At 40.8% G+C, this 13,204-nt stretch overlaps 1 protein-coding gene across 2 annotated transcripts in view; it reads right to left on the reverse strand.

The window, feature by feature from the left end:
* Nucleotides 1–13,204, reverse strand: part of RBMS3 (RNA binding motif single stranded interacting protein 3) — a 970,110-nt gene that overhangs the window by 323,029 nt on the left and 633,877 nt on the right. For both annotated transcript variants that reach the window (XM_065399124.1, XM_065399125.1), the window contains one exon: nt 12,493–12,584. In XM_065399124.1, the coding sequence (XP_065255196.1) occupies nt 12,493–12,584 (92 nt within the window). The remainder of the gene's footprint in view (nt 1–12,492; nt 12,585–13,204) is intronic.

Consider the following 13,204-nt stretch of genomic DNA (forward strand, 5'->3'; position numbering starts at 1 on the left):
GGTCACCTGCAGGGGTCAGGCAGGGTCACCCCATATATATTCTTGTTTGGTTATTTTTTTGTCTCCTTCCTCTGAAGGATCAGAGATTGCCACAGCTGGAGATGGGACACTGGATGGGGTAGGCCAGTGCTCGGAGATGTCACCAAACATTCTCTCTCTGGTACTTAGCTGGCTGGTTCTTGCTCACATGCTCAAGGTCTAACTGATCACCATATGTGGAGTTGGGAAGGAATTTTCCTGCCAGTCAGATTGACAGCGGCTTTGATTTTTCCCCCTTCCTATGCAATGTGGGCTGAGCAAGTTGCTGGGTATATCTCACTTAATTAATTCCCTATCATTGCAGGGGCCTCAGGCACTGGTGCACCTGAGTCCCTCCTGCTCTCTGCCCATAGCACAGAATAGTTTAGTCTCCTACAGGCTATAATACTTTGATCTAATTTCAGTGGTTGGGTTTAATGTGTGGATGCTAGGTGGTGGTGGTGGCCTGTGATATACAGGAGGTCAGATTGGGTGATCTGGTGGCCCCTTCTGGCCTGAAAACTTTATGATTAACACGTGTCTGAGGTTAGCAGACTGGGTGTGTTGAACTTGTCTACAATCAATGGTCATCAGCCCAGTGCTACACTTGCAGAGGAGGTATTATCCTCCCCGCCACAGGATTTGAATCAGCATATGCACATTGAAGATTTTGCTGATGGAACTAATTGTACATAGGCAAAAAGATGACCAGGGACAAAGAACTAGGTGAATACATATTTTATGAACTAATTACTATTTGTTGAATTTTTTTGCCACCCAAAAGTATTCTGTATTATACAAATTTGTTTTCAATCATGCTTGCAAGCTAGTAATCATAGACAGACAGATAGATAGTGATGCTGATATTGCACTGATACATAGCATCTCATATTAACTGCTTAGAAAGCATAGCAGAGGAGATACCTCTTGGGGTTAAAAAAAGAAAAGCACTCGTCAAGGGTCTCTTCTCTTTCCTCTACTAGCCATCACAGGCATGTAAGTGCTGGCCGTTAAAATGTATGGGAAAAATGGAGCTATGAGACAGGGACGTCAATGGTAATCCCTAGAAGACATAGCACTTATGTAGATAAAATCCACTTAAGACTTTCCAACTCTGATGTCTTCATCCCAAGGCAGCTGGAAAGGAGATTCCTTGCTTCAAAATTTTCTGGCTTTAGAAAGTTATATGCAAATATTAGAAATGATCTCGATCTTTTATTCACATGCATTGCATTTCTCTTGACAGCTGGATAAAATCAGATGTCTACGTGTCTGGGTCATTGCTGATTAGAAAATTATAATTACTGGAATGTACCCCTCCCCTACTTACCAAAGTTACATCTCTACCTATGGGACTAAAATTAAAAACCAGCCCAATGTTTTCAAAAGTGGCCACAAATTCTGGGTGTTAGTTTTGGGGTGTTCAAATTTAAACACCAGGTTTTCAAAGATGTTGAAATGGGTTTGGATAGCAGTGGCTGCCATTAAAACTCAGCGTCTAGCAAGCATGACCACACTGTAGTTTCTGAATTACCACAGTTATTTCCTATTCTTAGAATAGGAAATAACTGTGGTATCTCAGAAAAAAACAGTGTGGTCATGCTTGGTAGATGCTGACTTTTTAACGGTCATCAGGGTATATGGTGAGTAGATGACCTCAGGAGTGGACCGCCCCTGTGTGCACCTACAGTGCATAGATCATTGTGACTAGGATGAAGGGACAATCTGGAACCATGGTTGGATTAAGGAAATGGAGGGGCCTAGGTATGCCATGACATGGGGCCCTCTGTGTCTCCATCCCCACATGGCGGACCTTCCTCCCACTTTAAATGAGGGTGGAAAGGGGCCCACCTCTCTTCCTGGAGAGACAGGGGCATCAGCATGACGCCCTATTTGCATCCAGGTGTAGCAGCAGGGGCCCCCTCCCCTTGAGAGCAACAGGAGCAGCAGCAAGAGTCCTTTCCCACCAGGAAGAGGCAGGGTAGCAGTTGAGTGGAGGCTCCCCAGTACTTATGCAGATACTTAGGATATATATGCATGGGTGGGTGGGTGGACCAGGCCCGTCGCATTCTTCTCCTCCTGCCACACGCTGTGCTGGGGCGCTGTTGGCAGGGCCTCCAGAGCAGTGGGTTTTGGAGAGAACACCTCATGGACATGTATGAGGCAGTTACTCCTTTCCAAGGTAATATTTCAGGCTATCTGCCGATTAAGTCCTTGACTTGGAAATGCATCAAAATAGCTATTCCAGAATAATTATTATTCTGGAATAGTTATTTTGGTATAAACCCGTGTGGAGATTTATTCCGGAATAAGAGTGCCTTTTTCTGATTTAGCTTAATCCACTGGAGTATCTCCATGGGGTTTATACTGAAATTATTCCAGAATAGCTATTTCAGTGAATTTCTAAGTATAGACAAGCCCTCAAACAGACATTGCTGCATCAGTTGGATTTGATTCATCTTCTCAAGCTTTTCTTCACAACCATGAGAGCTTGAAACATAGATAAAACAAAAAGAAAGCTCGGATTCTGATGTAATCATATAACTCAAGGAGCTCCAGGCATGGACCTATAGTAGCTATACCTTAATCATGACTGAAACTAGTCTTTGTCTGTTTGATTTTCTTCTGTGTTCTAGTCTTGAAAATATCTAGACTACTGGTAGGCCTACCAGTAGTCTCTTTACTTGCTATTATAACTGTTATAGTTATGATATACTGCTATGGCACTTCAGCAATTCACCTGCTGGCTGGTATCTTTGTAAAATCATCGTTTCTTATTGTTTGTGAATTTGGTCTTCTTACATCTGATAAGATTTTAATTTAGATTTCTGTATCTCTTCTTGTACAATAATAGGTGTATCTTACTATGAAAGGGTGCTCACTGAAGCACCCTGGTCACTGAAGTGTCTGCAACACTGTGAAGACTACAGGCATGAGAGGCCTTAATTAACCAGTTTCTGTTGGGGAAATTACTGACATGTGGGTGGTAACTGCTGGGCTAATGAGACAGTTGGCTCAGTAACTGGGAGGATATATAACTGCAAGGAACAGGAAGTAAAAGGATGGAGCTCAGAAGGTAAATTGTGAAAGGAGAGAAAGCTGAGTGAAGTACAGCAGGTGGAGCCTATCTATGCTATGTCCTGCCATGTTGGGAAACTGAGGAATAAAGGTACATGTGGTGACAAAGAAACAGAATGTGTGTATTTGTGAGTAGGAGACCACATTCCCATATTAGGAACAGACTTAGCCATGTTTTCTATATATTACTTACCCATTCCCAAATTTAAAAATAAGCAAACCCACACATTTTTTTAAATGTTACCCTGGTTAAAAATTCTTCTCACTTATACTTGTGCACCCCTTTGCATTTCAGTGAAGTTACACTGATGTAGCTGAGATTCGAATTTGGCCGTTTATAGTTATGAATTTTGACCTACTTTGTGAGTTCAGTGCTCCAAAGGGAATGGCCAGGGATTGAAATGATAATTATTTTCCATCTTGACTCAGCTTGTTGCCATGTATCACAATCAATGTCTAATTTTATAAAAGTATGTTATGGGGAAATATAGGTTTTTTCAATGATAAAAAATGGTAATTTCACTGGTGAACAAAATTGCATCTACTCTATCCGTATTAAAATCACAGGCAAACCATTCAGAGGTTGTGTGAGGGATTTTTAAAAATAAGGAAACAACAAAAGCAGGGTATTTTTCAACATAACATTTGCAGGCTTTTGTGGGTGCACACGTGCATGGAAGAATGTCTGTGTGGAACACTTGTGCAGCTGTCTACATGAAGGCCTACACCTGTGTGCATTTGTGGATTTAATGAGCCACAACCCTAGGGATTCAAACCAAATCAAAAGTAACACCACTGAGATTTACAGGAGATCTGATTCTGGCCCCATGTTTCTAAATGAAAAGAAATCTGAAACAAAACCTGATTTTTATATAAATCATATTATCTTGTCATATCTGCGTATCCAACACAGGCTAAGTGGTATATTTCTTCCCCTAAATGCATGCACATAGCCTCCACTAGTATTCATAGGAGTCATTGCCTTACACTGAGCAAACGTGCTATATACACTGATTTTTTCCCCTCGCCTTACAGAAGTATCACCCTTGTGCTGAGCTACAGAAGAACACAATCAGTGCCCCACTAAAGTGCTAAAACCATATAGCACTAAAGAAAACGCTTCCCTATCACTTGCACACCAAAATAATATTTTTTCAAAACCATGTTTTTGCAGGGGGGGGTTTGGTGTTCTTGATTTTTTGGGATGAGTAAGGTCTGCTTGCTGAATCTACGACACAGTTCTCTCCATTTGAGCAACAAATTCCCAAGCTGCATATTTGTGGTTGGATAACTCCTGCATAGGGCGTTTGGAGTTTCCTGAGTATGGAGGAAAAAAGGAATCAGACTCCAGTGTTTAACTCATTTACTGCACTCAGATTTCCTGTTTTCAAATGTAAAGGGTTTGCAAAGAGTGCATAAAAGTTTCCAAGCTACATAGATCTGCGAGTGTTAAAGACAGGGAGCCTGAGATTCAAACTGCTGATTTCAGTAGTGTTAGTCCAGATTTAAACTTGTATAAGTGGGAGGAGCATCAGGCACAGTGTGTATTTATGAAAAACGTGCCAATCCCTGTTTGGCTGAAGTTCACAACACATAAACCAACCCATAAATTTACTTCACTCCACAGCAACAGTAGTAAGCTAAACTTTTCACTAATCTGCATCTGTTCTGCAAAGGGCTATCTATTCACAGGTGAGAAGTGTTGAGGGGAATATATTTACTGAGTACTTATGCTGCAATCTTCTAAAGCAGAGGAATGTTTTAATCTGAGAAAAAGTTACATTATGGAAAAAATCAAGTCAATCTAGAAACCAAGTTAAACACTTTACATCAAAAGCAGAGGACCATGGAAAAATCAGTTTGAAGCGATAGCAAGAGATTGAACATTACAAGTTGGAAAACTCTTGTATGCGCTGTAAGGTTGGGTTGGGGTGTTTTTTAAGTGAACTTAGTAGTTGGAAAAAGTGTTGAACTGAGATTCCTGGAGACTAAGGATGCGATTTTTAAAGACACAGCACTAGCCCAATTCTATTCCAATATTCTTTTCCTATAGGCAATGATGAAACTCCCATTCACTTCAGTGAGACCAGATGTAGGCCAATGCTGAGTGCTTTTGAAAATCCCATCATAAATCCCTAATTATTCACTATCCAGGTACAACAAACAATGGCAATACCAGCTTCCCTCCATGTTACCCTGAGTGCTTGTGGGAGAAACACCTAGAAGGGTGAGAGAGCATTTTGATCTCCATATCAATTAATTTCTTTGACTCTACTGTTCACTTAGATGGCTGGTTTCTCTCTGAACAGGAACAAGATCACAAATCCATTTCACACTGGCTACCTAACAGCTTTCAGATAAGAACCTAAGACATTCCAGACTAGACCAGTCATCCTTCTGCTGTAATCCAGTGTCCCTGCTATCCCATATCTATTACAGTAGGTGCTTTTAATAAGGTGGCTCAACTCCTTCATTCTTAATTTCCTAGAGGAAATGTAGGTAACTCATCTGATCCTGGTAACTTGCTGATATTTAAGTTAGCAGTTTGTTCCCGAATCTCCCTCATTTGAACCTCTGACAGCGTCTCAGCTTGAGAAAAGATTAAGTTTTGGGATAGGTACAGTATTCCCCACCATCCTTTGTAATGAAGGCAGAGAGAAAGAAAACATTTTGCTTCCCTGCAATGTCCTTATCCTCCTCAATAGTTCCCTTTGAAATAACAAATAGAAAACAAATATTCAATAGCAGCCCTTAAGGACCGGCTCTGGTGTCTGTCTTGGAAAAGAATCAGTGCTGTGATTCCCCATTAGCCTAGGAAAGGTCAGTTTAATGCAAACCCAGGGCACAAGTAAATGGGGGAGAGGATAAAGAGGAGTACTAACAACTGAATGGTAAGACACCATAGCAGGGCTCATGGTTGCTGAAGAACCCTGTGCCCTGGTAGAGTCAGTATAAGAAAGCAAGTGGCAAATGGGAGGGAGAGCCCAAGACCTTCAATTTATAAATCTGAACCACACACTTTCCTCTTGCAGGAAATGCAGCTATAATATTTCATTGTAATTTAATTGGGATTTGTTATTGATTCAGGTCAGCACTGGATACATACTGTGCATAAGTACTGGGTAAGACAGTTAACATTTTTGCAAGATAAATAGAACTGTTTGACTGCAGAACACTTGCATCCTGTAGTGTGAAACTTCTTTGGCAACTGGTGAAGAATCAGCCCGATAATGGATGTGTGGAGTTCTTCATGAAATGCTGTGGAATGCAGCCAACTTCATTACAACAGAGTTCCTAGCTATTTCCATGTTGCTGAACACACTGGAGTTTTCAGGGAGTCACTGGTTGGTGCCCTAGCAGTAAGTGATGAAAATCATTTTGCAGGAGCCAATCCAAATATTTAACTTTATAGAAGATGTTGCTTGAAATTTTTTTCAGATAATTAAAGAATGGGATTAAAATCAAGCTTGACAATTTCAATATTGATGTTTAAGTTCCAGCATCCTGCTTTGATATCAGAAAAAAGAAGCAAAGTTGACAGTCAACATAGCTGATATTCACAAATATTTTCCAAATATGAAGAGAACCAACATGCAGGAGTTTGTTTGGCTGAAAATTTCAGAAATTTCAATCATTAATAAAATGAAGCAACCACTTGTTGGATTCTGAATATCAGATGGTCCATTCATGTGCTATGCTACATTTAAAAAGAAACAAAGGTCTATTAAACTTTTTACATAATAAAATAAAGAGAATTAAAAAGCTTTAGCTATGTACAAATGTAGAGGTGAGTATATATATCACAGCACATAGTGCACAGAGATAATACTCCTTCAGCGTAGGTGCATGTCAGATTAGAAAGAGAAATGATAGAAAGATGAATTCACAAAAAAGGAAGAGAGCTATAGGAAGGAAGCCAGCTAACAGACTTAATTGGTGTCTGATCCACATCTGGACCAGGAGCACTTACTGTAACCCCCACAAGAGATGGAAATTCTGTAAGATTTTCCTTGCAGAGTTTCATTTTTGCTGGTCCCTTGGGAGAGGAGTTTGGTCAATCCCTGAAACCAACAGATCTGCAAAGGCTCTGAATCTCCATGAAGGTTCTTGTCTCTACATGGTGCCCTCCAGTTGGACAAGCCTAGCTCCTATATCTCTCCCAGTGCCGACAGTAGTCATACCCTGGCCTCAACATCTCCAGCTTCTGCAGAATTATAGGAAGGGAGTGAGATCATGGAGGTAAGTCCTCTCATCTTTTGCAATTTCCCTGTCCCACTATGAAAGATTCTTGACACCTCTGCCAGCCATGCAGACGGAGAGGTCTATTTAGCACCGTTACTGGTGTGTAAATAAATGACTAGTTTTCTTTATTAGATTAAACATGATTATTATATTTTTTGGTAGGGGTAATAATCAGCCTATCCTACAGAGAGAGGCAGATTGAATCTCCCAAAAAACCAATATTTTAAAACTTTGCTAACTCCAAAGAGAGTTATCCCTTTGGCTGATATTTGGTATAGATCCAGGCCCCAATCCTCTCTTACAACTGCAATGGAATCCCACCAACTCTATGTATGTATAAGCATCTGTCTGTGTACATAAGAACAGCCACGTTGAGTCAGACCAATGGTCCATCTAGCCCACGGTCCGGTCTTCCGACAGTGGCCAATGCCAGGTGCTTCAGAGGTATTACACTAGACTTCTCATAGCATGTTCCTTGGTTTTATATGTCCCAGGCACATAGGCCATTTTCTGTTTAAGCATTTCTTCAACTACGATATATTTGCTGATATTTATGGTATGTGTGATGTTGAACTCCATATGCTTTATGAAAATATGCTTATGAATGCGAATATGATGTAACTGAAATATGCTTTATGCAAAAGGTCTCTTGTAAGATGTCATTACAAAGCTTATAATCTACCTAGTGTGTTCATCCTGTTTGTATGCATGTATCATGCTTGTATCTGAAGCTAGAAATATGAAGTATAACTCTGAGGTCCTATTGTAATATGCAAAGTGTGGGCCATTAATGGTGGTTTAGAATCTTGATGGCTCCCATTGACTAGGACAATTGGTTGTAAATGGTTTATTTACATACAAGCCTTCCTGTGTATGTGTGGGCCAGCCCCTGGGTAAAGAAGGATGAGGTCTCACAGGGACATGTGTAAAACAGATTTATTTGGGGTTTGGATCCTATTGGGAGCTGGGTGTCTGGGTGCTGGAGGCAGGAAACCTGCAGAGCTATTTTCACTTAAAGCCTGCAGCTTTGGGGGTGTGGCCCAGACCCTGGGTCTGTGTTGCAGCAGGCTAGCGTGTCTGGCTCAACAAGACAGGGTTCTGGAGTCCCAAGCTGACAGGGAAAACGGGCTCAGAGGTAATCTCAGCACATCAGGTGACAGTCCCATGGGGGTCTCTGTGACCGAACCCGTCACAGTATGCACTGAGAGCGAACATGGATTTTTTTTTAAATGTAAAAAATATACATAAAGAAAACAGGAAAAAAATACCTCTCCAATTAAGTATAAAAAACTACATCATTGTACTAGGCGTAGCAGCATTAGTAAAACATGTTTACTTGGCAAATGTACTTAATATTCCGGACAGGACCCTTGATAAAGAATAAGTCCATCCTATGCTCTCTGGAGGGATTTCTATGTCTCACTGGACCATAGCACTGTGCTTCCAGCTGAAATCCAGCGGATATAATATTGGCCCCTTTCTTAGCACAATCCCCTCCATAGCACAGAGGCTGTGTAGAGCGCCCCTGCCTGACCCCTCTACACCAGGGTGGATTTTACCAAGAGGGAACAAAACTTAGAAATAAAAACAGGTTTAACTATATTAATTCCTTCATTGGAAACATAATGTAGAAATGGCTCCTTGCTGTGTTAGTCTTGATAGAACACGTTTTCCAATAGTGAGAGAACATTGAACAGCAATCCATTAGCGTTTGACATGTTTCAGTGGCAGCCATTTGAAACAAAATCAGCCAAAGAGGCGTCCAAATGCTAGAACTCATAGCAAACTAATGGTCAAAACCAGGGAGGTGGCTCTGTTTATATATCGGTAGGATGAACAATTGTCATATTTGACTGAACTGATACAGATGACTCAATCCCCAGGAAACTGCATTTTGTTTTCCAAATAAGATTTTCTAGATTTCCCTCAGAAAAAACTATAGAGAACCTCTTTCACAGTCTTGACACTGAGTCAGATTTATCTCCAGTAAGAGTGAAATAATATATGCTACACCCAAAGTTTCAATGTATGTTTATTCACTGTGAGTGAAATTCACCCCTATAGAGGGCCAGCATAGGCACTCCTTACTTAAGTTCCATTTAAACCTTCAAAATAGGACTAGGTAGGACTTACGTGGTGGAGCAGCCAGATGCTGGCCCTCTCCATAGGGGCGAGTTTCACCCCACTTCTATATGGCATTTGGCATACTGATGAATAAATACCGCACACAAAAGGTTTTGATAATTTCTTTGACATTTTATTTTTTTATTTTGGTATTATTTGGGGGTCAATGTCCACTGTTCAATGAATGTCAAAGACAGGCTTCCTGGATTAGAGTCTCCATTATCAGAGGTTAAATTCTTCTCTTGTATCTTTGTTCCAACTTCTTCCAGTCCCAAAGATTGGCAGATAATATTCTCTTTCAGTCTGTCATGCAAATTGGCTTCTAACATCTGCAAGCCCTAGCATGCTTCTCCAGGCAGGTTTCCTTTCCCAGGCTCCTGATTTTTCAGTAATCCAGTAGAACCTCAGAGTTATGAACACCTCGGGAATGGAGGTTGTTCGTAACTCTGAAACTTTACTATGCAGAAGAAAAATGCTGTTTTAACCATCTTAATTTAAATGAAACTAGCACAGAAACAGTTTCCTTACCTTTTCAAATCTTTTTTTTAAACTTTCTCTTTATTTTTTTTAGTAGTTTTAATTTAACACAGTACTGTACTGTATTTGCCTTTTCTTTTTTTTTTTGGGTCTCTGCTGCTGCCTGATTCCGTACTTCTGGTTCCAAATGAGGTGTGTGGTTGACTGGTCAGTTTGTAACTCTGGTGTTCAGAACTCTGAGGTTCTATTGTATGATGTACTAACTTGTATGAAGTCAGCTGACTTTCCTTTAAACCCCAGTTTTCTAAATATGCTGATTTTTTCTAGTGGGAGAAACATTCAATTGTATAGTTACTTTGACTTATACAAAATATTTTAAAATCTTATTCCAGGACTCTAGGCACCTTGGCTAACTATTAAAAATACAATAAGCCCAATACACGCAAAAAGGTATGTAGCAATCTCCACAAAACCAGGAAAGGGAAAAACACCACTACAGCCACAGATATCCCACCTCAAATCCCTTGGCTTTGCAACATAGTCTAAAGAAATGTAATATTGTACCCCACTGACACGAGCATCTGCATTTTAAGAACGCATTCCCTTTGCTATTTTCCAGCACAAGAGTTCTGCTATTGCTCCTCGTTATGCAACTTGATTGCTACTGCCTCAAATCACCAGATATACATACATTATGGATTATCCCCCAGAAACAGCTATTCAGGATCAACCTTTACCACAGAACATATTTCCTGCCTTTGATTTCCTTTTCAGAGGTCAACAAATGTCTCAGATTTCCTATATTTTAACAAGGAATCATAGCGTATCAGGGAAATAAAATCCCAGGATCCTCAGTAGGCATTCAGATGCCTTATTTTGCCATTTTTTCCTATTTGAAGCAAATATTTTTATTACAATATGTCAGTAAAAACTAAGAGCCAATAAAACTGTATAATTTGCATTGTGGGACTCTATTAAGGAGGACAACAAGGAACCTTACAACAGTTATTTTAAGGCACAATGGTTTACAATTCAGTAGCAGGTACATGAGCCTCATGTACTGCATAGCTTTTTTTTCTCTAGCATGGTAATAATGTGTATAGGTAAAATTTAAAGTTAGGATTTTAATTAGGGTTGCCACCCATCTGGCTTTAACCCAGACAGTCTAGTTTTCGGCTTGTGTGTCCAGGTGCCATTTAGAGTTGCCAGCTGCCTGGGTTTTTTTGTTTTTTTTACCAGAAAGTCCAGTCCATAAGGGGACCTGGCAGTGTCCGGTCAGAGGTACTGACCAGACACCAAAAGTCCAGTTACCGTGGGGTGGGGAGAGGTACCGGGTCATTAACCCACGCCAGCCCCTGCTCAGCCGGGGCCGTCTCCTACCTGCAGGCAGGCTCCAGCTGCTCCCATCCTAGCCCTGAAGCAGAGGGAGCCCAGCTGGGGGAGGGAGGTGAAGACGATCCAGTGAGTGACAGGGGTAAGGGGTGAGACGAGCAAGTGAGGGAGATGGGGCCTTGGAGGAAGAGGGGGGAAAGGGCATGAGGGAGGAGGCAGAGAAGGGGTGGGGCTTTGGGGAAGAGGCAGGGCAATGGGCAGAGGCTTGGAGGCCTGATTACCAGCAATTAGAAAGGTGGCAACCCTAGTTTTAATCCACCAAATTCCTTAAAGGGAATATTCAAATTTACAGGTGGAGATTAATTTTTTTAGGATTCTGAGCACCCTATGCTGCCTTCATGGTAGATGAGACAACTAATCGGGAATGGTGGCCCAGCAGTAATAAGAAAGAGGATGAATAATGGGACTAGCAAACTAGTGCATTTACTATGTATCTAATACTACTCTTGGGGGAAGAAAAAATTATTACACATACAGAATGGGTATTGTTGGAGTTTATTGCTAAACCACAAACTCTTCACAACAACCCCCTTCATGTTGATATAGGACAATTCACCGAAGGCGGTATTTCATCCAATTGCATGTTCCCATTTAATTGGGTCTTAAAGCAAGCAAATTGCTGGGAGATTTCGAATGTGAATCTCACAAAACCTCTGAAAAACATAATCCAGTGACCTCCAGATACAATCATTATTAAATTATGTCAATGGAATTGAACCAGGTTGCCAGACTTCTTTAAAGAAATACAGATGCAACAAACTTTCATTAAATTCAGTCATTTAACTCCTCCAAACAGACCCACTAGGCTATTAAATGAAGAGTATTTCAAGGCACATTAATAGGCAATTACCCAGTGCACCACAGATTAAGGTATCTTCCTGATGGCTATAGAACTCAAACTCTGTTTGCTTATAAAGTTCTTAAGGGAATTCAACAGGCTATATAGAACATCACAAAATAACTTCCATACAGAACACAGTTCTCAAGAACACTGATGAGCCAGCAGACAAATAAGCATTGAAGTAAACAAGCCAGATTCCTGCCAGTTCAGATGATTTGAAAGAAAGAAACCAACCCAACCCTTGGCATTTGCACTACACAGACTGAATAACACCATCACAACACAGGGAAAGAAAGCAGAAACAAAAAACTTGCTCTTACCTTTGCCATCTGGGCCTGAACGCCATTTGCTTTAAGAGATGCTACCGCTTTCTGTGCCGCTGCTGGACTGTCAAAATCTACAAAACCATAGCCTAAAAAAAATACAGAAGTCTTCGTTAATATCTATAAACAACCTCCCATTTTTTGTCAAACTCTTCTCAGATTCTTCTAACCGACTGCTCTCCTGACACTCAGCAGCCGCCACGTCTATATTCCTTTCATCTTCACTTCCCTTAAATCAATGGTACTTAAAGAAATGACTAGTTCTCTATCAAGGACTGCTTCAGGGAGCTCTCTCTGAGCACCCAGTTCAGCGAGGCTAGACATGGGGAGATAATCTTTCACTTTTAAAATGGCTGCTTTATAGCCCAGTTATTTTCAATAGCTTGGTTTATCAAATTAGTCAGCTGGTTTGTACAATACACTTCCTATTATTACCCTTCCCTCGCTCCCCTCTGCCCCCCACACAGCCCCTGGCAATCCTTTCTTCTTTGGTGACCAGGGCTGGGATTTTCAAAGTAACATAAGAGCGTTAAGCATCCAGCTCCTATTGAATTACAGACTTTTACATTCAGATATTGAAGTGCCTATAGGTGCGTATAGGTGCCTAGGGAGATTTACAAAAGCTCCCAATACTTTTAAAAATCTGCCCCAGGGCTCTTAACTCCCTTAGAGTCCTCTGAAAATATTCCAGCCTACATCTTTCTAAGAT

The sequence above is a fragment of the Emys orbicularis genome, chromosome 2 (assembly GCF_028017835.1).
Source record: "Emys orbicularis isolate rEmyOrb1 chromosome 2, rEmyOrb1.hap1, whole genome shotgun sequence".
NCBI lineage: Eukaryota > Metazoa > Chordata > Testudines > Emydidae > Emys > Emys orbicularis.